Genomic DNA, 26737 nt, shown 5'->3' on the forward strand with positions numbered 1-26737 from the left:
ATATCTGAAGCTGTGTAGGGAAGACATGTCTCTGGTGAAGGAGAGGAAGGAATATCTGGGATTAATTCTTGGAAAGAGTCCTTCACCTTGGCACAGCTCCTGTAGTTAAAATTTCTCCCTTTCCCCATCTGCGCCAGTCTTCAGTCCAGGGCATGTGTCCTCTGTAACCCCCCTACACACACAACAGCTTCACTCCTCTCCACCCCAACAAAGGGTTGAGAGTCCTTCCACACCAGGGAGAAGATTCCCCCTTTGCACTTGGTCACCTTGGGAGTAACAACTGCTGAGCAGCAACCAAGAGGCCTCTTGCCTGCACTGGCCTTGGCTGGAGGGATGGCCTGGGTGAGAGAGAGGCTTCTACTTGTTCAGCCAGCTACTTGGTTGCTGTTCCCAGGTTGCTGAGGTGCAAAGTGATCAAGATTGGTTATTTTGGATTTGCAGTAGAACAGTAGACCTCATATCAAGAAATATTGAGGGAAGGGCACTAGGATTGTCACTCAAGACAAAAGGGGGTGGTAGCCAGAAAAAGTTTGGGGACCACTGGTTAAACTAATACTATAAACATGGAAACCAAATTCTAAATATTTAGGAAATTGCAATAGGAAAAAAGATCACATGAATAAATGATAAAAGCGGGGAAATATATGAACTGTCAAAGATTAAATGTTTTCCAAAAGTTTGTGCTTTGAGCAATTGTGCTTTGAGTGAATTCATTTCATCTGTGTTCAGTTTGTTTGCTTTCTGATAGAGAGCAAACAAATCGAACATGATTAAATGAATTCGCTCAAAGCACAATTGTCCCAAATTTCATCCCAGAAGACCAGAATTTTTAAATTTTTGCTTTTCTAAAATACTGTATGCTATCCATAAACTGAAATAGTATAAATCCCCAGGGACAGATAGCTTTATAAAATGTTTGCAGAACAGCTAGCACCACATCTATAGATTTTACTTAAAAGAAAAAAGTCAAACCTGACAATCATGATAAATTTCTAGAGTCTTACTTATCATTCCCCTCCAATCACACATTGTGATTTGTGGAGGTCTGTGGTTTGGAGCCTGGAATTTGCTTAAGATATATATGTGCATGGAGGGAAAAACAAGATACTTATTTTCTTGAAAATTATTGTACTGATTTTGTGTTTAAATACTGTTTGCAAAATTGCTGTTTAGTTTGAGAGAGGTCATGACAAAATCAGTATAACATATTTGGAGGAAAAAGAAAGTGGAAGCAAAGAGAAATGAGATAGATTCTGTATTGAAAGGGTTAAGAGATAACAAAATGAATAGTCTTAACTGAGAGTTCAAATGGATGAACTGTAAGAGAATAAAGTCCAACTCCACTTGGTATGAAATAGTCTTCTTGCTGTTTAGGATCCACTACTAAATTTTACAGAAATGTGCAAGCTTTTGAGATTGCCAGAACTTGATCAAATAAAAGGAATCTACCACGAATTATTCCTTGTTCTCAGCAGTTCTAAGAGGTATCCCTGGTGCAGTCTGAAATTATTGCATCCATGAATTTCATGTCTGCAAACCATTCTTCCCCCATTTCATCTTAACACTCTTTCCATGCCAACAGAGTAACTTCAGTATCAAGTCAGTCTTTTTAGTATTTTATTAATATGGAGGTTGGAATTTTGCTTATGATCAATGTGACCTTTTTTATTTTTATGTTCTTTTATGAGGATTAGCCAGAACTATACTCTTACAAACTAATTCTTGATTAGAATAAGGCACATGTTTCCTGCAGGCTTTGTCCCAAAGGGGGAAAATGTTTTAAACAAAACAGAAGTGTGGTCCCCCCCCTTTAATACCAGTGAATTTATTTCTACCACCAGTAGCAATAGGTTCAGTTCTCAGAGGCTGAAAATTGGTTCCTAAACCTGCTGATGGTGCCCACCCCTAATGTACTGCTATTAGGCAATCCTGTGTCACTAGTTCTTCAATGTCACCACACGCATGTCTTACAGAAATGAGGAGAGATTCTGCTGCTATATATCTTGGTGGATCCACTGTGCATGGACATGCAGTTAAGTTCGTTTAGTTATTTGTGCATTTGTAGTATTTTTAACCTGCTCTCCATCTGAAAAAGCTCCCACAGTGGTTTACATATGGTCAGTAAAAATAAGTTTCTGTCTCTTTCCTTTGAAACTTTTTAAACAAAGTAAAAATATTCCTTTAAAGTATTTTAAAACCAAAGTTAAAAGAACCATAGCAGGTTCAAGAATCAAAGACCTTGCAGAACACAGCCATAAAGGGAAGAGATGGCAGCACTCATTTTGCCCTGACACAAATACAGGAGAAAAAGATTATGAAAGAAGACAGAAAAAAGCAAACTTGGTGATTAGTTTCTAAACGTATACAGTCCTCCCTCCATTCTCACGGTCTTCAGACTTGAGTCCCTTGCTTAGGCGTGAGGGACAAACGGAGAGGGAAAGAATGGGGCTCCTATATTCAAACCAATGGGGCTTGAATATATGCAAAAATTCCATTTTCGCAAGGGATTCTGGAATGGATTCCCCGCAAAGAAAGAAGGGGAGCGGCTGTATAGTCGCTATAATGATTACTTGGAATTGAAACAGTTCAGTGCCAAGTGGAATTTCAGCAAAGCTGATGGAGTGGCCTTGCTTCTTGTCTTTCCCTTTACTACAACATGATGGAATAGCTGGTGCCAGGTGATAGGTGGAGATCTGATGGATCTGGTTTTGAGCAAAACTGATAGAATAACTTGCTTCTTAACCTCACCCCCTGCTGCAGTCTAAACACAGAGTGAGTGAATTCCTATAAGTTTTTTTTAATTAGCAGCAATTTTGATTATGTTCTAAATTATTTGTTTTTAATCACCTTGAAGACCTTCTATGACAGAGGAACAATATGAATTATGTAATAAATGAAGAAAATGTAAAGTTAATTCAGTGAAGATAAGTACTGTAAGAGATTATTCTTACTGATCAAAATACTCTGTATCTTTCTTTAAAGATTAAAATGCCCTTATGAAACAGCTATAGAACTAGCAGCTTTGTGCCTCCAAGGTATGTCTATCACTAGTTTATTGGTTTCAAAATGTTGACTGCTCATTTACATGAGCCAGGATTCAGTGTTTTCAAGATCATTGGAATTATTGCAAATTCATATTATTTGTGTACACAGCACAGTACATTTATATCCGGTGCATGGTGGTGGGATGGTGCCAGGAAGCATGACTTTTTTTGAACCAAAGAACTGGCCTTAAGAGGAAAAGGTAGTCAAGTCTGTGGTTCTTGTCTTTCTAGAGAGAAAAGCTGATAAAATTTTTGCCTTGAGCTATGCCTGTTGATGTCTGATCAGAATCTGAACTCTATAGAAACATTTCCATTCAAGCCTTACTTAGCTATTGGTTACTTATAGTTAACTAATGAAACCAATATGTAAATTTGAACAACATAGCCATTTTTTTTTGGTATAAATTTTAGGCGTCAGTCCAGACTGACATTAGTGGCACCGTCTATGTGAAATATTTACACAAGTGTATCAAATGGGTTGGTTCTAATACTGATTGGTTCAGTTAAAGTATTGTAATTTTTCTCTAGAATAAGTTGTATGAATATTGCTTACACTTTCTTTTCCCTTAAGAAAAAAATAATTTATAATATCTTTCTTAAAAGAATGTATATTATTTCTTCTATCCAGACTTTTTATTAGAAGAATAATTAGAATAGGCTTTGGAAACAAGAATCAGCAAAAAAAAAAATTCTGCCATTCCAATTGGGAAGAAAAACTAATACCTCTGTCAAGAGAATTAAGAAAAGTGGCTATTTTGAATACTTCTTCAAATAAAAACTTACAGAAATGTTCATGAGTTCAAAGAACATCTGAGTGGGCTGTATACATCCATCTGTACATTCAGCAGCTATGCTCATACTACCTACATCTTCATTTTGTGTCTATATCTTTGTTTACTCCATTGGTTAGTGTGTGTTTACTCTGAATTTATCTAGGTTAGAAAATTTTAAATGGTATGGTACCAGTATCTTCTAGAAACATCTACCTTAGGACCGTCTCAAAAATATGATGAAGACAATGGTTACACTGTATTAGAGTGATGTTTTATTTGGAATTTCCAACTTTTGCAGCTGAGGAAGGTGACTGTGAACTTCCTGAACACAACCCGGAACTTGTGTCAGAATTCAGATTTGCTCGTAACCAAACTGAAGCAATGGAATTTGAAATTTTTCAGAAGTGGAAAGAGTTCAGGTATAGTAGCTTCATGCAGTTATGGCTTGATTGAGATGAGGGCGCATGACAGTTTAGTATATATGATCAAGAATCTGAGTTTTTAAAAAAGAAAGTAAAGATTCTATGTTGACATTTGCAAAACTGGATCTCTAAGGATTTTTCACCTTTTATCTCATAGGGGGAAAAGCCCTGCCCAGGCAGAAATGTGCTACTTGAACAAAGCGAAGTGGTTAGAAATGTATGGGGTAGATATGCATGTGGTTAAGGTAAGATATTCATTCTACCTTTTTTGTCTGTAGATTATGAAAAAGGTGATCACAGAATGTGAGCATTTCTTGACTAAATGCATCATGTTTTACCCTACTTCACTTTCTGTTCTAAGCTTTCTGATAAGAACTTTGTGTTTAATACACAATTATCTGTTCGTAGGGAAGAGATGGTTGTGACTATGCTCTCGGATTGACGCCAACTGGTATCTTAATCTTTGAAGGAGCAAACAAAATAGGCTTATTTTTCTGGTGAGTCATGTCTGCTTACACTTAATCAGCATTTGATGCATTTCTTTCCTCTAATGCTGAGCAGTTCTTTTGTGTCTGTATGTCAATGAGAATATGTTTCATATTTAGAGAGCACCTCAGTATACTCAGTTCAAAGCATACAATATACAGTTCCACATTGACAGGGGTTAGGGGTGCAAGACCTCTGTGAATGTGGAAAAACCACATCTAACTCCCCTCCTCCTAGTTAAAAGGATGGGTGGGTGGGAGAAAAGGCAAGATTTGTTCAGATGAAGCCTTCTACTATTGGCTTCTACTACCATTGCCTTCTACTAAGGCTAAGGAGAGTGGGACTTGCCCAAGGTCACACACTGGATTTCATGGGCAAGCTGGGAGTTGAATCCAGGTCTCCAGAGTTGTAGTACAATACTCAAACCATACACTTACTGGCTCTCAGTAAGTTCATGGTTAAGGTAAAATTTGAACCATGGACTTTCCTCATTCACATAACTGTCTTTTACTTAGGCTACCCAAGAAAGTAATAGTTAAAAAAAAGTTCAATATTGGACATCCTTTATAAATTAGGGGAAATGCAAAGAGAGAGAGAAAGAAAGAGATGTAAAGCAGTGAAGAAATACACAAGTAAAGTGGCAGCCAAGTTGTAAATATTTGGGGCGCATATTTTATTTTCCTTGTGTATCAACAATATTTTAATATTGTATTTACATGTGCCTAGGCCTAAGATCACTAAAATGGACTTCAAAAAGAGCAAGCTGACACTTGTGGTGGTAGAAGATGATGAACAGGTAACCTTTTCATGTTACTTTGAGTTAGATTTGGAATTGTCCAGATTGAATGTGAGTTTAATAGGTACTGGTGGGACTCAGCACATTCTCTGTTCAAATTCTTCTTCTAGACATTGTTTCTCATTCAGTTCTATGGGTGAGATCTTAATAAGAGGGTTTGTTTGTTTTTCTCTTGTAGGGTAGAGAGCAGGAGCACACTTTTGTTTTCAGATTAGATAATGCCAAAACATGTAAGCACCTCTGGAAATGTGCAGTAGAACATCATGCCTTCTTCCGGTTGCGCACGCCTGCTAACAGTAAATCTAGCCGGCCAGATTTTATCAGACTGGGATCCCGCTTCCGATTCAGGTACTTTTGATATTATATGATGTTTTAGAAATCTAAAAAAGTTAACTAGACAACAAAATGTTTGACAAGTTGGATAGTTACTCTATTATATTCTACTATACTGAAGAGCAAGGGAGAGGATTCTTTTTTCCAAATTGTGAAAGCTTTCCTGTTTGGAAGCATTCTATAAATGTCCAGATGATTACATTTTTATTTAGAGAAATTACATTGTGATGGATGAGAATGAAGTCCTTTCTCTGTTGGTTTCAGTCAATCAAAGTCGATGGAATTTTGGGAAGGAAGGCTGGAATTAAGGGGGAAGCTAAAGAGAGAGAGATGATTCCTCTATTAAGAAACAGTGCGAAAGAGGGGAAATGGTTGTTTTGTTAATAAGCACTGTTAAGAAGTAGTGTGGGCCGGCTGGAAGGTTGGTAACCCAGAGAGCTGAAACTTCAGGAATAGGTTGTGCAAATACATCTGACAGAACTGTGATGTAGAATTTATCTGAAAATGTTATATATTTGGAATAAGGTCTTGTACTTTCCTCCCTTCCTTGTATTGATCTAAAACACAGGGGGCATAATGAATCAAGGACACAGGGATGTATATGTTTTATAGTTTGCAATCGCTTTATTACCCTCTGATGATTTGGTGGTGAGTTGGAAGGAATGATGGAGGTGGGATGGGTTGCTCCAGAGTAAGAAAGTTGTATACTGTACAGAGAGACGGTCCCATTGACATTAACTAGATATGTTGTCTGTCTGTTTTTTTCCTTCCTTGAATGAAATTCTAATGCCTATATTTGAAACAGGGCATGCTTGTGTAGAGAAAACCTGTTAGTCTGGGGGATACAGGTGGGAAAGTTTGTACAGAATTACAGATTGCCATTGCTGGATATAATTCATTAGTTTTTACTTTGAAAGAACTCTCCTTCCTGAGTGATAATTTACATTGCTAATGTGGAAGGATTTGGATTAAGCCATTGCTACAAAGGTTACAGAAAAGGAAGACCAGTTTCCTGTATTTATAATAGTGGTTGCATCTGTATGTACTGGGATGGGCATTTGGAAGGGTGGTGGCTATACCAGCATATTTGGGAGGAAATGTCAATGAACTCAATGAAACCTCTGAGAGGATGTGTATGGGACTCCATGGTACATCAATAATCTTAGGGACTCTTTTTTTTAAAGTGGCCGAACAGAGTACCAAGCAACACATGGATCCAGATTACGCAGGACCAGTACGTTTGAAAGACGGCCTAGCAAGAGATATCCATCCCGAAGGCATTCAACTTTCAAAGGTGAGAATTCACAGCTAACTCACTTTTGTATGTCAATTTATATATCACATTTATATCTCATTTTAATTGAACAAATTCTTAACTAAAATTATAGTTTATTTCCTCTATTTCTTTTATACTGCTTGCCATATGCATTATGTCTCATTAGTGCTTCATTTTATTTCCAAGTACGGTGGCACATTTTCCCCATAGTTTTCAGAAATTTTAAAACACAGCAACTGAGTAGTAGTAATCTGTGTCTTCAGTATGAGAATGGATCATGGCTTGAACAGAAATACAAAGGGCTAGAGGGAGAAGTTCTCCATGTATACAACCATTTGCTTCTCACCCATTTCAGACTGCTTCCCCTTCTGCAGCATATGAAAAAAATGAGCCTGTGTTCAGAAATACCCTTAATCTAGAAAGAAATAGAAACAGTAACAAAGGCCCCATACAGACAGGCCAAAATAAAGCTGCTTCGAGTCACTTTGAAGGTATGCTGCTTTAATGATGCCTGCGTCCTAAGAGTCTGGAAGCTGCGCCAAAGCCATGATCCAGGCCTAAGGGGGGGTTGAAGATTATAAAAATGAAGAAGCAAAAGCAGCAGAAATTGCTGGTAGCTCAGATAATGTGTCTAACAAGGATTTAATAAAGTAAAAATAAGCATTCAATGAGTCTTGGTTCCCTGATATTTCCCTTTTCTTCTCAGCTGTTTCTGAAAAGGAGTACTGTCTGTATATGCTTTCACTGCACAGAGGAGCCCAAACTAATAGGAATTACTTTTGTGTTTTCTTGTTTCCAAGTTTGACCTCCTGCCTGAATCTTACAAACATGCAAAAATTAAGAAATGCTAGATTTCTTAAGAGTTCAGCAATATGTTGTATTGAAAATTAAACACATTTTAATAGTAAGTTTAGTTAGCAGATTCACAAACTCTCTGTATGAAGCTATATGAAGAAAATCTATGAGCCAACTTAGAGAAATGCCAGTCTGGGAAAAATACATGGCACTTCACCTGTTTGTTTACTGTCCTTGGAGCTGGAACAAGGAAATGAATGTTCAAGGAGAAACAGAGATAGATATCTGTAAGAATTATATGAGGCACCCCAGAGGCCTTTCTCTGTGTGGAGCAGGGCCCAGCCTGACCAGTTTTTCATAATGGGTCACCTTACTTGAGTTTTCTCTAGGTCCCAAAGAAAAGGAAATATTTTTTGATAATATGACTCAGTGTTTTTACCTATGAAACATCTAGATGGTAAGTATGAAGAACTCCAGGACATGATAGTTGTCAGCCTGTAACAATGGCAAGGTCAAAATGGCCAGCCACATTCTTTTTAGTGTAGCTTTTATCAGAGTGCTAGAGTATTTTTAGTTTATCTTATTATCAGATCATTCTCAGTTGTTGTTCTTATTGTTGGGTGACTTGAAGTCATTTCTGACTTATGACAACCATAAGGTGACCGTAATACAGGATTTTCTGGAGCTGTGTGTGTGTTGCTTGCCCAAGGTCACCCATTGGGTTTCCATGGCTGAGTGGGGAATTGAACCCTGATCTCCAGAGTCCAACACTCAAACCTCAATACCGCTATGGCTTTCAGTATTTTTATACCAGGAACGAATAGTGTGATTATCATGCAAATAGCAATTTATTAAATAATAACAATAATGTTAAGTAATTGTTTTATTTATCTGTAGTTCTTTTTGTTTTGTTACCTATAATTCTCAATTTGTATGTTGCCATGAGATCTAGTTTTGGTGAAAAGCCAGGATATAAAGGAATACAAAGAAATGGAACTGATGTGTACGACTCACAATGTTACTGTTTTTGTGGTCAGTTCACCATGATCTCCCTCCCTTACAAACATTACATGACTTTAGTAAAGAAAGATAAAAATTTAAACATTTCATGTTTTTTTTCTCAATTTTTATCTGTGAGAGAAAAGTGGGATGTAGACCATTTTTTGTCCATGGATTAAACATTTCTAGAAATTTCTATCCTTTAGGAGTCCCCAACCTTTTTCAGATTTAATATGTTTTAGACCTTCCCAAAATGTGGCTGCCATTAAGGCTTATCTATTCACTAAACAAATGCCATAATGGACAGGGTCAATCACAAAACACCCATTTCCCCAAAATCAAATAGGTTCCTTGAAAATTGCTTGGACAAGTAGAAGAGAGAGGTGGAATCTTGAGTTCCAGAACACAAAACCACTTTTTAAAAAGCACAGTCACAGTTTTCAGTTCCACCACCTTCACGGATGACAGACTGATGAGCCTGATAAGTAAATAAAAGGCAGCAGTGGAATTTGAGTTCAAATGCCAAGTCAAATGGTTGTCCTGAAAAAGCATAACAAATCATCCCCCCTCCACATATCTAGGAATTGATGTGCCCTGATTCCCTGTGACTCAGTTAAATTTTTCCCATTGGGTGCACGTAATAGTTTTGAAAGTATGAACGTGACTTTCAGTGTAGGTAATTTTTGTATACCCAGTCAATTTACAGAGAAAGAAAGTGGCTATATATCATGTCTCCTAAGTGAGGACCCTAAGTATAGCTGCATTTGCCATTTCACAGAATGATCTCACACCATTTTATCTGAGCCCTCTTTTTAAAGTAATTCAAGTATGCTTTATACTGAGTACTCATGTTTTGCACCTGAGGTGGGTTTTGAAAAGCAATCAGTTGTGAATGCAACATCCTTCCCTGTGCCATATTCCTAAATAGGAATTGGGGATGGGAGAGGCAATTTTGTATGTCTTTGCAGCAGATGGCTCCAGTGTCAGTGGGGCAGTAAATCATGTGGGGATGATATATATGCAGCACCTTTGACAGCTCCTTTAAAGTTTGGACTAAAATCCAAAGTACATTCACTGTCCAATAACATTGGGGCTATCAGCTGCCATTTCCTGTGCATGAATACTGTTCACACATGTTTCAAGCCCCTGTGGTCCCTTACTTGTTGGCCATGATTCATTGAGTGTTAACCTGTACATAGAGTTTGCTATTTATTTGTATTATTTGACTTTGCTTTTCTTTTTCTTCCTTTAAGCAAGCAATGCTCTCAAACCATCACAGCACTGGTAAGTCTTACCCAGCATCTGCACTCATTCTTTCATTTGACATCTGTTATCCATGGTTTTGAGAAAGTTACTTACTATAGGAATATATATCTGAATCAACTTCTGAATCATGATCCAGATGTGTCACTTTGTTCATAAATGTGTGACCATTTGGTAGGACACAGGATGGGTGGTGGGAAGATAGGTATCCAAAAACATTACAGAGCTGGTATTGAAAAGGGATGGAAAGCATATTTGAAAATATTTTTAAAGGGGGGGGGTCTAAAAACAGGTTTTTGTTTGTTGGAAACCCTGAGGGGGAGAATCCTAGTTAGGTGAGTATCTTTGCAGTTCAGCACTTATTCTGCATGGAAAGCACTCTCTGTACAAAACAACATTTTCTACACATAAACATTGTTTTCAGCCCAGAAAATGCTGTTTTCTTTGTAAGAAAACCACACGGTTGTTTTGTACAGAATAATAATAATAATGTTTTAATTGTAACTTGTTTAATCCTGTTTTAAGGGGGGGATTTGGGACATAAATTTGTAAATGTGGATTTTAACGTGTTGTAAGCCGCTTTGATTGTCATGTCACAGAAAAGCGGGATATAAATAAAAGTTTTATTTTATTTTTTATTAAACTGTAGGTAGTCTCTGAAAACTACACAATTTAAAATAGTTTTCTTACAGGAAGAAGAAATTATAAAATTCTTAGTTCTTGCTTATGAGAACAAAATTTAAGATTTACATCTCTAGTGTTAGAGGTGGTAACCTGCATGTATTAACCCAGGGGCTCTTCAAGACATTTGAAATTATGAAAGTTCCATCAACCCTCAGTTCTTCCTGGACTATTTATAAGCACAGAGAGAGAGAGAGAGAGAGAGAGAATAAATAACCACACATTTTTCCTTTTTCAAGAGTTATGGATAATCCGTATCTGTATTCCTGCTGTACCATTAATATTAGACCAACCTAAAGTCCCACCAACAGTGTTTGGCCAAGCTTTTGAGAACATCATTCTGATGTGAAGTCGAAGGGTTTCATGGCCAGCATCCATAGTTTTTGTGGGGTTTTTTGGGCTATGTGGCCATATTCTATAAGAGTTTATTCCTGACATTTTGCCAGCATCTGTGGCTGGCATCTTCAGAGAAATCTTCTCAGAAGATGCCGGCCACAGATGCTGGCGAAATGTCAGGAATAAACTCTTATAGATCATGGCCACATAGCCTGAAAACCCCCCAAAAAACATCAGTTCTATTCATCGAAGAAGATGTTACAAAGACAAGTTTGGGAGCAACAAGGTAGAGAGGAAAAATGACTTAGGGCTGGAACTGATGGCCTTGAAGGGGCGGCTTGAAGCCACCCCTTCCGAAGAGAGATTGGGGCCATGTCAACCACATGCTGCAGTCTCCAACGTGGATTGAGATCCACTCGTTTTTCAGCTGGCAAAAAGCTGGCTTTTCTGGCCCTGCTGAAGCCCAAAGCCAGCTTTATGATGCTGTGGTGGTGTGCGCCATGTAAATGCCACACTGCTGGAGCGTCATGAAGCTGTCCATGTGTAAATGGCCAGAGTGGCTTCAGGGTGGCTTCCAGACATGCAGCATCAAAATGCCATGCCCCGAAGCCACCCGGATGATGTCTGTTCAGCCCCTAGGTTTTGAAGTGTTAGTGTCTGTGTGGTTTCAATTTTAAGCTCAAATAGGGGAAGAGGAGTCTTAGAGGTCTTCAGGTGTTCAAATGAAACTATAGCAGTCTTTGAAGTATCTGTCATTACTTATGGAAAGATACTTGACTTGATTGAAATGAGCCCTCCCTATCCACTGGGTCAGTTACTGTGGCATTATGGAATCTTTATGAATGTTCCATCTGTCTCAGAATGCTTAAAAAACACATTATGTAACATTTATGAACAGATGGCGGTTGGAAGAGTGAGGGAATATTATTATGTTGGTTAGCTGTAAGAGTATGAGTATTGCATCAAACAGTGCAAACGGGGTGTGTGTGTGTGTGTGTTAAAAGACTGAAAAGAGTAAATGGATATGGTGCATGTATGAAAACAAAAATCTTCCTTACCTGTAGCTTATTGAGCTGCCATCCTAATGTCTATACTATTTATAATCCAAATGCTTTGCTAATGTATCACAGGCAATGGAAGGGAAGTGCTGGTTTTCAAGCAAAGATGTTGCCTGTTGGCAATATTTTTTTTTTAGTCTACTTTATTTTCTTCACAAGGCAAGGTTCTGTGATGCATCTTTTGAGAGCTGTGGGGAAAAAAACCTTATCTGTCTTTTTGTTTTAGTGCTAAAAATAACCCAGAAGTCCATAACTATCAGGTAAGGAGAATACCAAATTGTTTTTGTATCTTACTAATGTTGACTGATAATGTCATGATCCAAGCAACTAACATGTTTGACCACCTTCTCTCACCATTCATGTTTTTATTTGTGTGTGTGTGTATGAGAGAGAGAGTTTATGTTGCCTTGATTTCACCTTAGTGTGCCATTGATTCCTAAGTGAGTTGGACTTTGGTTAAAAGGGATGTGAACTTCTGTGAACTGACTATAAAGGAGCTTTTAAAAGGTGAGGAGGGAAAATCCATTGGATGATGTTAGAAATATATATTAGACATATAATCTGTTTCATTTAATATACATCTTTGATGAATTAACAAAAATAATCCCATTGCTACACCATTTATTGCACGAGGCAGGTGTGGGAAGAAGCCGTGGAGATTGTGAACTATGGGCTGTTGATTTTTTAACACTCTGAGACTTGGGTTCATGCTACAGTTTTAATAAAGATGTAATTTTAGGGAATGCTTCCTCAGCTATAAAATTTGTAGTGCTTTCTCAGATATAAAACCTTTTCTCAGTATGCTCGACCATATGATGTAAGTATGGACTTGACACTGCTACTAGAGACTAGAATATAAGAGGGATGTATTTATAGAAAAACATGTAAATCTCTCCTTTCTCTTGGCATGGGGATTCAAGGTAGTTTACAAAAGCTAAAACAAGAAAAAGCTTAATAGTTGAAAATTAAAACACACACACAAACAATTTAAAAAGTTATATTAAAATATCATTACATTTTAAAAGTGTAAAATCATTATAAAGCATAGCAATAAATCCATAACCCATAAAAATGAACATGAGTCAACAGTGCTATGTGGCAGCTAAAAAGGCCAATGCAATTTTAGGCTGCATCAATAGAAGTATAGTATCTAGATCAAGGGAAATAATAGTATCACTCTATTCTGCTTTGGTCAGGCCCCACCTGGAATACTGTGTCCAGTTCTGGGCACCACAATTCAAAAAGGATGTGGAGAAACTGGAGTGTGTCCAAAGGAGGGCGACTAAAAATAGTGAAGGGTCTGGAAACCATGTCCCATGAGGAACGACTAAGGGAGCTGGGGATCTTTAGCCTGGAGGAGAGAAGGTTAAGAGGTGATATGATAGCCCTGTTTAAATATTTGAAGGGATGTCATATTGAGGAGGGAGCAAGCTTTATTTTCTGCTACTCCAGAGAACAAGACGCGGAACAATGGAAACAAGCTACAGGAAAAGAGGTTCTACCTAAACTTTAGGAGGAATTTCCAGACAGTAAGGGCTGTTTGACAATGGAGCACACTTCCTCAGAGTGTAGTGGAGTCCCCCTCCTTGGAAGTCATTAAACAGAGGCTTCATGGCCATCTGTTGGGAATGCTTTGATTGAGAATTCCTGCATGGCAGATTGGGTTTGGACTGGATGGCCCTTGTGGTCTCTTCCAACTCTACGATTTTATGATTCTGTGATCTAATTGATTTCCCTTTGGTCATACCTCTACCTCAAAGCTTCTGGCAGTTAGCTCTGCTGCCATCCCAGATTTGCACTATGGCTTTCTCCTCTCTTCAGCAACCAGCTGTGGCCCCCAAATGTCCCCGTAGAGCTCTTTCTGATATAAAAGTTTGCTCCTCTATTATTTCTGAGCACCGCTTCTTTCAGCCACCAGTTTTAGTCCAACCAAGTACACCAAAAGGCTCCAATTGTCCCTTTCTTTCTTCTTAAAATCCTGGCCAAAACCTTTCATACCAATCATTTTCTTTACGGATTCTCTGTCACTGAAATTTGTTGACCCCTTGACCAATTCAAATTGTCTTTCTTCCTGATACCCGTATAAACAAAGGCAGCTTATCCCTCTAGACACTTGCAAATTGTCAGCTCAAAGCCTCCCTTCCATAACAACTGTAACCAAGACAACCACCCCATCTTAATACCTTACATAAAACAAAGTCAAACCGCTGGCCTAATGAGTTACAAGTAAATGTGTGTGTATGTATCATAAATATAAACATTATAGACCCTATAAAGAACCTATGTAGACCCTATAAAGATAAAACAAATGAAAAACAACGTCATCCATTTGCCATGATTGCCAAGCAAACAAGCAAGCATATTTATTCTGTATTAGCCAGACTTTTGCAAGCACTATAAAAAAAAAAGCATGAACTCATATACAAATTGAATAATACACTCACGTAATATATATATATATAACTTTATATTTTATCACCAAACAGATTCAAATCCTCTCTTTTCATCCAAGCTAGCTTAACATACTTAGCTGTTTGATAAAGCACATAATGGCCAGATGCTAGCAAAAATGTCACTTTTTGATATGGTCATAAGAGGATCAAGGTATTGAGTTTTCACCTCTAAATACAAAGGAGTTTCCAGAAGGGGACATATAAGTCTTCCATCTTTCTGCAACCTTGTGGATGCCATCTGTGACGGCTTGGCAATTACCTCACCACTTGCCACCAGTTATGTAGAGTCTACTGCTACTATTTCGCTAACTACCACCACTTATGTGTTGGGGTGACACCGTGTCATTGCCAGATCTCTTAAATCCCTTTACACTGTGTCCACCATGACACCAATTATGTGTGGAGACCCTTGAACTCGGATTTCTCACAAATGACCCCCATGAAACAAAGGAACACATTTTATTTACAAGCAAGGTTGAAAACAGTCTTATAGGATGTTATTCAAGATTGATATGGTGTATAAATTGCTTCAGTAATTACAAAGTTTAACAGTTTCTTTCACTTGACTTTATAAACATTCCCTCATACTCTTAGTTCCCACAGAACCTTTATCTAGCCTCTGTATCTCTTAACCCTTCTGGTTATCTGTTACACCAAAACCTACTCTAACTGAACTTCCTCAGTTTCCTAATACTGTATTTGTTTCAACTGTTCTCCAGATGGCTTTAATAATCTCCACCACCCCTAGCAATATCCTAGCAATATCCTAGCAATATCTTCTCAGAAGATGCCAGCCACAGATGCTGGCGAAATGTCAGGAATAAACTCTTATAGATCATGGCCACATAGCCTGAACCCCCCCCCCCAAAAAAAAACATCAGTTCTATTCATCGAAGAAGATGTTACAAAGACAAGTTTGGGAGCAACAAGGTAGAGAGGAAAAATGACTTAGGGCTGGAACTGATGGCCCTGAAGGGGCGGCTTGAAGCCACCCCTTCCGAAGAGAGATTGGGGCCATGTCAGCCACACGCTGCAGTCTCCAATGTGGATTAAGACCCACTCGTTTTTCAGCAGGCAAAAAGCTGACTTTTCTGGCCCTGCTGAAGCCCAAAGCCAGCTTTATGATGCTGCGGTGGTGTGAGCCATGTAAATGTCACACTGCTGGAGCATCATGAAGCTGCCCATGTGTAAATGGCCAGAGTGGCTTCAGGGTGGCTTCAGGATATGTGGCATCAAAATGCCATGCCCCGAAGCCACCCGGATGATATTCGCAGTTCAGGATTCATTGTGCACAAAATTTGCACAGAAAACAGCATTTGATGCACAGAAAATGCCATAATTTGGGATATATATATTCTATGTAAAAATTGAACATGGTTGATTTGCAGAGAAAAAACATGTTCTGTGGAGAAAACAGCATTTTATGCACAAAAAATAATATTTCTCTGTTGAAATATAATTTTTCATGCAGAAAATGTTATTTCCTGCACCAAACAACTGCTTGCAAATTTTGTGCCGAATAAGTACTAAATCATAATAGCCTTTGAAAACTGCATGGTTTTTGGATACTTCAACTGCATCCATACTGAAGAAATAATCCAGTTTGTCTCCACTTTTACTGCCATGGTTCAGTGCTATGGAATTCTGGGAATTATAGTCTGTGAAACTTTAGCCTTCTGTCAGAATACAGTGGCAAACTACAATTCCTATGATCCCTTAGCATTGAGCCATGGCAGTTAAAGTGGTGACACATGTTGTCAAATTGGTTTATTTCTGCAGTGCAGATGTAGCCTTTCTTGCAGCAGGAAGAACATTTCTGATATTACTCATTGCTATCTTTGAGAAGAAACTAAGTGAAGAGTTACATCCTTGCTTTCCCAGTCAACAGTGCTGTGATTCTGCCTGAAGATTCTGCTACTATTCCCGTTCATTGTACATTTAGATCCAGCTTGATTTTCAAAAGCCTAAACCTTAAATGAAACTGCATAATTAAACCTCATAATTAAAGTAAATGTCTTATTGTGGTTTTGCTTAGAACCTATATTAATAGCTGATTCACAGAAAAATTTATGTCCTGGAATAACACTTCCCCTTTCATTCCTAAAAACTGTCATATACATTTCAACTGTTGTCATGAAATAATGAAAGTTTGATCACTTAGGTTCGCATTTTATTTCCAGCCTCCGTGTCATCCAAATATACTTTCTGGCCAATCACACTGGCATCCCCATCCTTCTGTGAATGTAAGGTAAGTAATTTGTCTATCCTGATACTGTATGCTTTACTGAGGGGTGGACCCCTATTATATTACTTAATTGAGGAATAAAAATCAATATACAGTATGTGTCACATGTGCAACATGAGCATAGAAAAAAGTGTATGGCCAGTATGTTCAGAAGTTTTGAATACAGTTATGCTCTAACTATGCTGATAATGAGAAAACTGCTGTTTTATGTTTCAATCCCTTCATCTCCCACCCAAAGCAGTATTGGAATATTTCTAACATGCTTTATAGAGTGTTGAAAGAGTCCTGAGCAGAATATATTTGAAGCAGTTTGAATATTCAAAAGGCACTCTGAGTGAAAATGGTGTCATTTGAATATTTTAAAACATTGTTTTAAAATGCTTAATCTATGGAACATTGTTTTGAAATGTCTGATCTATAGAAGGGAACGGAAATGTGAACATATTATTGGTGATCACATTTTTGCACAGTTATATTCATCACAGTGACCTATGTACGAGATTTTCCTGATGGAACGTACCATGAAGTTACTACACTACAAATGGCAGTCGCTAGGTTTTATTCTGGAAAGACTGCAGGTGAAACCTGAAAACTCTGACTTAGATAAGAATGTTGATCCTTACTTCCACCCAAACTGATGAAGCATCTTTCCCAACATCATTGGATAGGGAGAGGAAGGAGGTATTTAATGTGAACACTTGTTATATATTATGGGGCGGAATATTTAATTGGCCATAATGTGTACTTCCACATCACAATATTGCTGAGGCCTTTTCTATAGACCATTGAGTCTTGAGTGCATGTACTGTATTTCAGTATGTTTTCAATACATTCAGCATTTATGAAAAGGATTATGTTGGTTATTATATTTTTGGATGTACATCTAACTTGTGTACACCTAAAATATGCTCCTCTGCATAATGTGTGAAATAGTTTTCAGAGCTGAGATTCTTAGGATGTTCTAGATGGAGGGATTTTAGTCCATGAAGATAATCTGTCTAGAGAAAAATGTGCTGTGCCCATCAACTGCCCAGTGAGTATACTTTAGGCAAAATAAATACTTACACTGCACTTCAGAACTAATTGTGTATGCAGTTATATGGAGCATATCTCCATATAGGAAAGGTTTCTGAGAACACATTCCTCTGGTAAGATCTCTTGTAGAATTACAATGAATTTAAGTCATGCGAGAGGACCATTTGTTCATGTGTGGGACTCCTCATTCAGTCACCAATTTACATTTGTTCCCTACATTATTATATTTTCCATGTGTGTGTGTATGATATTTGAATTTGTCATTCATCACTGTTTTACTTTCTGTTTCTCATTCACTCATCACTGTGCATATGATTTAGGCCACCCTATCATGATGATAGACTTTATTGGAAACCATCCCAAGGTGAAGAGGACAGCAATTTACGATATATACAGGAACAGAATCAGAGGAACTTAGCTGGGATCCACTATCAATTCTATCAGGATAAGCTCATGACTACTCTTTGAGAAAACATGATCTTTAGCTTCATGCATCATCTTGCATCCTGATTACATCCCATAAAATGTCTGTGCACATTGCAAATAATTGTTAAAGTGGTGTAACAATCATTAGAATGCTTTTCATAAAGGTAGAATTCAGAGACATAACTGTAGTAGTCTGGAATATCAGTATACAAAGGGATTGTGTAGCACTTCTTTCATAACTTTTGCTTGGTTGATCTCAAAGGTGCTGCAATATTCCTTTGTATAATTATTAGAGAATGATAGGGAAACCAAATTATAGTTTCTGTATTATGGAAAGTCCTAGGAAGCATGGTGCATTTTACTGCCCCAAATTCTGGAATGTCACAGCTGGCATACTTCTTTACATTCCAATTTTATGTAGCCGTCTGCTGTTTATGCCTTGCCATTTGCAAATGATCCTTAATTTGGTATCTTCATTTATGAATTAAATTTAGCAATGATCGTGTCTTCCTCTTTTTTAATTTATTTGTTGCTTTGAGTGCTATTCAGATCAAGAGTCAGGATAATGATAGTTACCAAACATTTTAATAGTGAATAATACAGGGATCAAATGCTTAAAATAAAACAAACAAACAAACAAACAAAATCTGTTGCCCCAGATTGGCAGGGTGGATTTTTGTGCCAAGTTAACAAGTATGAGGAAGCTACTAGAGTTTTATACTTTTTATGTAATGAATCTGATTTTTCAAATGTTGATTTCAGTTAAATTTCCTGCTGTTGTGTAATCTCCTATATCCTTGTGACGTTCATTCATTAGATTGCTAAAGTGGTTTTGGATAATAGAGATGCAGCAGAAAGAGAACCCACCTTAACCTGGTAAAACCTCTGATGGTGAAACATGTTCAGATGCCATTTCTCTCCTACAGTCCTGAATTTCTTCAGTTAGTGAGTTTGGTCCAGGGATACTCTGATCCAATGCTTCTACTATGTGATCATTCTGCCTTCAGTGTGGAATTTTACATGGGATCCATTTGATGTTGTCTTCCATTCCCATCCCCTGTGTGTTTTCTTCTCACTCCTTCCATCCTTTATCTTTCCAGTAAGTAGGAAAAGAAGAAATACATGCACTATGTCTTTGATTGGTAGTGCTGGGAAGCTTCAAATCTGGAAGCACCCTGAGACTTGGACACACATGCTGACTTGAAGCTAGACTTCTTGTATGTAGCCATTACACTCTTACACTGGGGTGAATGGGACAGAGAGAGATGGTGTGGCCAGCACCCTGTATGGCTCAGCAGAAATGTGCTACAGCTGCTCATTGCCATGCCTGATGGAGAGTGGGTGCAAATCAGAGAAGCTATCTGGGTTTGTTCTTGTATCCAGATGTGAGATCCACTGGGGTCCTCTGGAGGTCTCAGCACATCTGGCTATGGGGACATTGCCAGAAGGTTATACAGGTCCCCTCCCCACCATAGTATGGCCATGGATAGGGGAGCTGTAGTGTGGAGCTTTAATTGTTGCAAAGGGAGGAAAGGAATGTCAACTTCCACAAAAAGAAAAAGACATACACAAGTGAAAGATTGACTTACACCTGCAGATGCCACTTAAGAATTCTAGCCAGTGAGTGTGTGCCCCATTTTCAGTCCTGACCTGTTCATGTATTGAAATGCAAAGTTTTGAACAAACCCTGATAGGGTGACTCTAAAATGTTAAACTAAAGATGCTCATAAGTATGTTCAGCTTCTGTGAAGTTGGATATATTTCCTGTACATTCAGATTCCCTTCACAAGTAAGCTTTGGTTCTCTTGATTATAGAAATAATAGTGCCGCCTTTTGCACACATCTTGATTTGGCCTTAAAGCTGTGATATTTTTAAAAGCCTTTGGAATAAGAAATATCTTTATATTTTGGGAATATTTTGATGTGTTAGAGTTTTTTAATATGATTTTACTGAATTTGAATTTATAAATAGAGTCAAGTCTACATCATTCTCAGAGAAAATATGGTAGTTTAATTTTTTATTTAAAGTATGTTTACATTGTTTTGATTTTTTGTACATGCTAAATAAATATGAATATTTACATGCAATAAAATATGAATATTTTCCATTGTCTTTGGAATTGTATGTCTTTTGTCTTGAGCTGAAATAGTACTCAGAAATTCACAAAACATTTATTATTAGTTTTTGGTTTGATTAAAATGTTGTTCTTATGACGTTCCCATGCAGCCGTCTAAAAATATGATAGCAAGTCTGGCCAAGAGTAGAAATACGGACCTTAATGTCTAGGAATATTCTCACAATTGGAGAGTCTCTGTCAAGACACACCGACTGTACAACACTCCTCCATCTTACTGAAGTAGTTGTATATAAAAAAAGATACTGAGCTACTTTGGAAAGAGGATATAATGTGAGTTGGTCATATAACCAGTGAGACCCACAAAAACATTTGCCAGAATCTCATATGACTTTTTATGTAACACAACTTTGCATGTACCTAACTAACTGCAGTGAGCCCGCCCCATTGGCAGGCTAGTAATCTGTGAGTTTGACTGCCTATGGATTGCCATGCCCCGTATTCTATGGTGACGTGTGTACACATATGTGTGCGCATCATTGCCCACTAAATAATATGGGGCGCAACTGTCAACATTTTTCCCATCTGCAGGGGAGAGTGTAAGCAGACCCCTATGGATGGGAAGGGTCTACTGTAGCAGAGGTGCCAAGAAACCTGGTTATTGAATTGCAAAGATGTATATTGGGACAGTGGCAAGAGTGCCTGATGCACATTAGGAAGAATCGGTTGTGCATCGGTCCCTTTGCTGGCTCTACTATGTTGTAATGTAACAGCATCTCTCTCCTGGATAAGCATGTTGTGTAACTGTAAGTCTAATTTATTGCAGATATAAATCCACTCGTGAAGACACAAAGCCCCCTCAGGATTCCAGCCATCTTCTATTTACCACTGTCTCTCCACCAGTTTTGCCCCCAGCTCCTTCTTGGGAAAACCTCCTGTACTCTTTTTCTCTTAGAAGCTGCTTCCAACTCTGTCCTTTCTCTGGTCTCTTCCTTGGAGGTCTTTTTATCTCTTTAGCATCAAACGAAAACTCTTTCTTCTACCTTCTGGCTTTCTTCTTACTTGGGTTATGATGCCCTTCATGTCCTTGCCTCCTCTGAGCCCCAAAAGAAGAAACGTGATGTTGAAAGTAGTCAGGGTTCATACTAAACCATCTTTCTCCCTAAACCAGCCAAGTATGGCTCCTCCAACCAGGATCCAAGTGGGAACTTGACAGGGAATTCCCAGACCTGTTATGCTATTGACATGGATCTGCTGATGCCTGCTCAATAGCCTGGGAGACTTGCCCAATTCTTGAATGTTGGCCTCACCATTTCAGAAAGCATATGAGGTGAGATTGCACTAGGAAGAGGTATGGCAATTGGATGGTGAGAAGGCAAAGTCTTGGCAATCAGCAACATCATTTTCCTTGCTATTTGCAATCTATATGCCCAGTGACTTTTCTTCTGATTCAGGAGTGATGGATTTATTTTGTGATGCAATACTGCAACCTTGGCTTACCTAATTCTGTCCTTCTGCTTTGGCCTCCATTGCCTGTCCCAACTGTCCTAGAAAAGCCATTCAGAGCTCTTTCTCAGGGACCTAAAGCCTTCATAATGAGATCTTTTTATGCAAAAATTGGATAGTTCCCAGAAAGAAGCAGGATTTAGAGCACTGAAATGGCAAACCTCCCCAAAAGGGTGTGGGTATTGATTTCTCCAGGCCTCTGCTTCTTTGACTAAAAAGAAAATTACAGCAAATGAAATCAATCTAAGGCCATGTTCTGGATGGAGGATCTTTGAAACAATGACAACACCTAACAGCAAAATCCTCCCAAGTGGTCACCTCAAACATTGTAACAGATAGCACCAAGGATGCCATCAACTTTTCTGTTTGCGCCATTGTCAATACTGTCCTAGCATTCCATCTGCAATTCAGATGCTTCAGGGCAATTTGACCACTGTACCTTAAAGTGTTCATTCAAAGGTCTCTTGGTATCCTGGAGAAAATAAGAGACCCCAAAAATCTATGACATCTTTTCTTTAAAACAAAACAAAATGGGAAAACAACCAAAATGAACAGTTCAGTACTGATATTCTAACAGAGGCTTCTCCAGAACCACCAATATTTATGTCTTTAAGATGGGGAATCCTGTAGCTTCAGGACATTTGCAGACCTCCAAAACCCTGAGCCGTCTCTCCGTGGCACCTGGTTTTTCTTTTAATAAACAAAATAAAGCGTAAGTCTCCAGGATTCACAAAGTGTGTCTCTGTGTCTTGTTTTAGAAACAAAAATGAAAGCTGCTTTTAGAAAACTGGAAGTAGATGTTGAAGAACAGATACTCGCTTTTGCACACTTTTTATTTCACCAACAGTGGATACCTGTAATGGATCTGGGGCTGGCTAGTCCCCAGAGTTGATACTTGTGCTTTAAGCACTCCTGGTCCTTAGTTAAATTCAGTCTTGTAGGCAAACAAAACTGCTAAACAGATCTTCCCTCAAATGCTCTGACATTTCAAAGCAGAGGGAGGGATTTTTTTAAATTATTTTTACTTTTGCTTCCAACTTAGACGGCATCCATCTCAAATGCCCAAGTCCCTAGGGCCATCTAGAAGAGTTGTTTTGTCGTCATGTCATCTTCAACTTGGAAACACTGAATGAGAGACTTCCAAGATACCCTATTAACAGTCCTGCTCTGGTCTGGCAAACTCAATACAGAAGAGAGGCCTCTTTCAGAAGGCCTTTAGTAGTGTATTCCTGCATGGCATAGTTGACCCTTGCAGCCACTTCAACTCTAAAATTCTATGGTTTTATGAAGTGCATCCAATTGCCTTCTCTAAATCCTGAAATCCCCCCCCCCCCCCATGGTTTTCTAGAGACAGCATTTTGCTATGCAGAAAAATGTTTCTCGGGCCAGTTTCTAAAAACACTAATTTTGCACAAACATGATGTTCTGTAGGGGCATTGCACAAAACCACAATTTTCACCACCACCACCCGATACAGAAACATATCTTCAAGCAACAAAGTGGCTGGCATCCTGTTCAGTAGTTCAGCCAAGATCTCATAACTTTTCAAATTCAAATCTACCATCTTTTACAATAAAAGGTTTCCAAGGCACTGCAGACTTGGGTGTTGGAAATGAGATCTGAGACGCACTCCTACCTGTGGGATGCTTGAGAGAAGCTGTTGCAGCAGGACCCCAAAGGGATCTCAGCTCCCTGTTCTCAATGTGCCCTCTGAATGGGACAATAAAGCAGGGGGAATACTCCACTCCCCAGTCTGTTGCACCTCAGAAACTTTGGTTGAGGGCACTGCCTGATTGGAAAGCTAGGCTTGGTGTGTGTGTGGATATGACACCAGAGCTGCATCCCCCCCCCCCCCGCATCTCATGATACTGGATCTCGACAAGTGCTTTTGCGCCCAAATATTTGTGCACCAAAAACATGACTTTTACACAAAAATCCTGGTGTATTTCTACCTATGCAAAATAATTTCCCAAAATGTGTTGGGATGTGCAAATACCAACTAAAAACTAAACAAATTCTAACTGCTACCCTAATAGAGAGTTAACATTCTGGGCACCACAGCTTAGGGAGCTGGGTATGTTTAGCCTAGAAGGTTAAGTGATATGATATCCTTGTTTAAATATTTGAATGCATGTAATATGGAGGATGGAGCAAGCTTGATTTCTGCTGCTCCAGCAATTAGGACACAGAGCAATGGATTCAAACTTCAGAAGTGAGATTCCACCTTAACATTAGGAGAAACATTAGGAGTCTGGTGGAGTCTCTCTCTTTACAGGTTTTAAAACAGAGGCTGGATGGCCATGCTTTGATTATGTATTTCTGCATGGCAGGGAGTTGGATTGGATGGCCCTTGAGGTCTCTTCCAACTCTGATTCTCATTAGGTGAAACTGCAGGAAATCTGAGTCACTCGAGAAGTTAGGTCCAGTTACATGGAATGCAACAAAACAAGTTTTTGAAAAACAAGAAGGTATTGGTGAAATTTGGGAAATACCTGTGTAGTGTGATTTTTTTAAAAAAAAATAATCTCATTTTCTGTATTGAATATGTACTTTTCTGGTTTTAATGTATGTCATTACCAAATGTAAGTTATGTTGGCTGGGGATGATGGCAGTTGGAATCCAGCTCTCTGGAGGCCACCAGTTTAGAGACGACTGTATAAACTTTCCTTCTATAGTGATGCAAATGATGTATGCATCAACAAATACTTTTAAAATCAGAATGTTAAAATGAAAGCAAACTATGGCGGGATACAGACTGCCCAAAAAGGGCGGCCTGCTGCCTCCTCTATTTCCGCCAGCGGGAAGCCTCAGCCTCCAAACGGGGAGGCTTCCCGGCGGCTGAAAAAGAACCAGCAAATGGCACACTCGTGACGTCGCAAGCACCACATGACGTGCGGACGCTATGCATCTGTCGCGTCAAAATGGCAGTGCCTGTATGTACAGGGCACCGCCATTTTGACGTCCCCGTCACGTACTAGGGGTGAGGCCAGTATGGACAGCCAACCCCTAGCATGTGACGGGGCGGCGAAAAAGGCCTATTTAAATCGGGCCCCTATAAACTATCCATTAAAATGGGTTTTCCATAGTTCTACACAATGTCATAAAAAGGAGAAAGGAAGGAAGGATGAGGGTGGAAAAGGAAGGAAAGAGAAGGGGGGAATGAGGCTGCACTTTTAAGATGAACTGGCTTGTATTTTCACATGAGCTTTCGTGGATATAAACCCACTTCTTTGGATGGAGTACTGAGTGGCATTAAGGTTTTAGTCATAAATCTGTCAAGTGCAGCAGTTAACCAAGTTCAGAAATTCAAGCTTTAGTAGTTAAAATGCAGTAAACCTTTATTCCACAACTTTAGGTTGAAACTGATTGGAGACTTAGAGACATTTGTTTTCAGGACTAAACAGCAAATGTTAACACTGCCTAAGTAAAACACGTTATTTCAAAATATTGATGGGCAGATTATTCATTCATCACATACTCAGAAAAACTTTGGATCTTTTTTATCCCATACTGCCCCCTCCTTGGTCTTCAGTGTTTCAGTCCATGCCTGCTTCCTCTGTTTCATTATCATACCATCTGTGGAGCTCAGGATGTTAAGCCTGGAGAAGAGAAGGTTAAGAGGTGATATGATAGCCCTGTTTAAATACTTGAAGGGATGTCATATTGAGGAGGGAGCAAGCTTGTTTTCTGCTGCTCCAAAGACTAGGACCGGGAGCAATGGATGCAAGCTACAGGAAAAGAGATTCCACCTCAACATTAGGAGGAACTTCCTGACAGTAAGGGCTGTTCGACAGTGGAACACACTTCATCGGAGTGTCGTGGAGTCTCCTTCTTTGGAGGTCTTTAAGCAGAGGCTGGATGGCCATCTGTTGGGGATGCTTTGATTTGAATTTCCTGCATGGCAGGGGGTTGGACTGGATGGCCCTTGCGGTCTCTTCCAACTCTATGATTCTATGATTCATCTATGCTATAACCATCCACTTACAGTAATGGTTTCACTGCATATTCCATCACTGTATCTCAGCCTTGCTCTATACTCATGGCACGGATGATGCAAAAATAGCACCTGAAAAAAGCATATTGTGGGAGAGGGATAGAATGTAATAGGTTTCAGAAAGAGGCACACACAGACACACAAATGTCATGGTACTCTACAATACATGCATGTATTTATAACTGCATTATAAACTATTAATAACACATTTATACTCATGTACATCCTAAACTGCTCAGAAAACAGCTGAAAATATTTAAACCAATTTTCCAGTATCATCTTTGAAAAAACATCTGGGAAATTATTCACGATTTTGTAATAAAAAGGAAAGAAAAGGAAACCGTTTATAGAAAGTCTGTAACAGTATAAAAACAGCAACCCATACTTTGTTATCCATTAGCACATTTGATGCAAAAAGAGTAGTAAGGCAGGATACAACAAGTCTCAATTAGAGGAGGACTACTGAGTCAATGGAACTCACATATGTACTAACTTACCAATTTCCAATCAGTTTCATACATCTAGTGGGACTAGCAATTGGATTTAGGCTAAAACTTCTACTTTGAGCACCATTAAAAGGTATTCATTCTCCCTTCTTTTTTTGTTTTTCTGAGTGCTTCAGTAGTCTTTAAAGTCATTAAGCATTTCTTAGAAGGTGGGACAATTTATATTTACAATCTATATAAATAAAAATGTAAATGTTCGTTTGTTCAAAATCTTAAATCTCCGAAAGTTCTTCAC

The 26737-nt window shown here is 38.7% G+C and overlaps 1 protein-coding gene across 4 annotated transcripts in view; it reads left to right on the top strand.

Annotated features, from left to right (window-relative positions):
- EPB41L4B (erythrocyte membrane protein band 4.1 like 4B) overlaps positions 1-26737 on the top strand; it is a 166411-nt gene that overhangs the window by 91395 nt on the left and 48279 nt on the right. For 3 of the 4 annotated variants that reach the window (XM_042472585.1, XM_042472586.1, XM_042472587.1), the window contains 10 exons: positions 2983-3035; positions 4116-4236; positions 4397-4484; positions 4648-4736; positions 5452-5521; positions 5700-5869; positions 7039-7148; positions 10178-10208; positions 12489-12522; positions 16896-16963. In XM_042472585.1, coding sequence (XP_042328519.1) covers positions 2983-3035; positions 4116-4236; positions 4397-4484; positions 4648-4736; positions 5452-5521; positions 5700-5869; positions 7039-7148; positions 10178-10208; positions 12489-12522; positions 16896-16963 — 834 coding nt within the window. Of the gene's footprint in view, positions 1-2982; positions 3036-4115; positions 4237-4396; positions 4485-4647; positions 4737-5451; positions 5522-5699; positions 5870-7038; positions 7149-10177; positions 10209-12488; positions 12523-16895; positions 16964-18315; positions 20535-26737 lie in introns of those variants that run through there. The other variant, XM_042472588.1, reaches the window with a different exon arrangement.

The sequence above is a fragment of the Sceloporus undulatus genome, chromosome 6 (assembly GCF_019175285.1).
Source record: "Sceloporus undulatus isolate JIND9_A2432 ecotype Alabama chromosome 6, SceUnd_v1.1, whole genome shotgun sequence".
Taxonomy (NCBI): Eukaryota; Metazoa; Chordata; class Lepidosauria; order Squamata; family Phrynosomatidae; genus Sceloporus; species Sceloporus undulatus.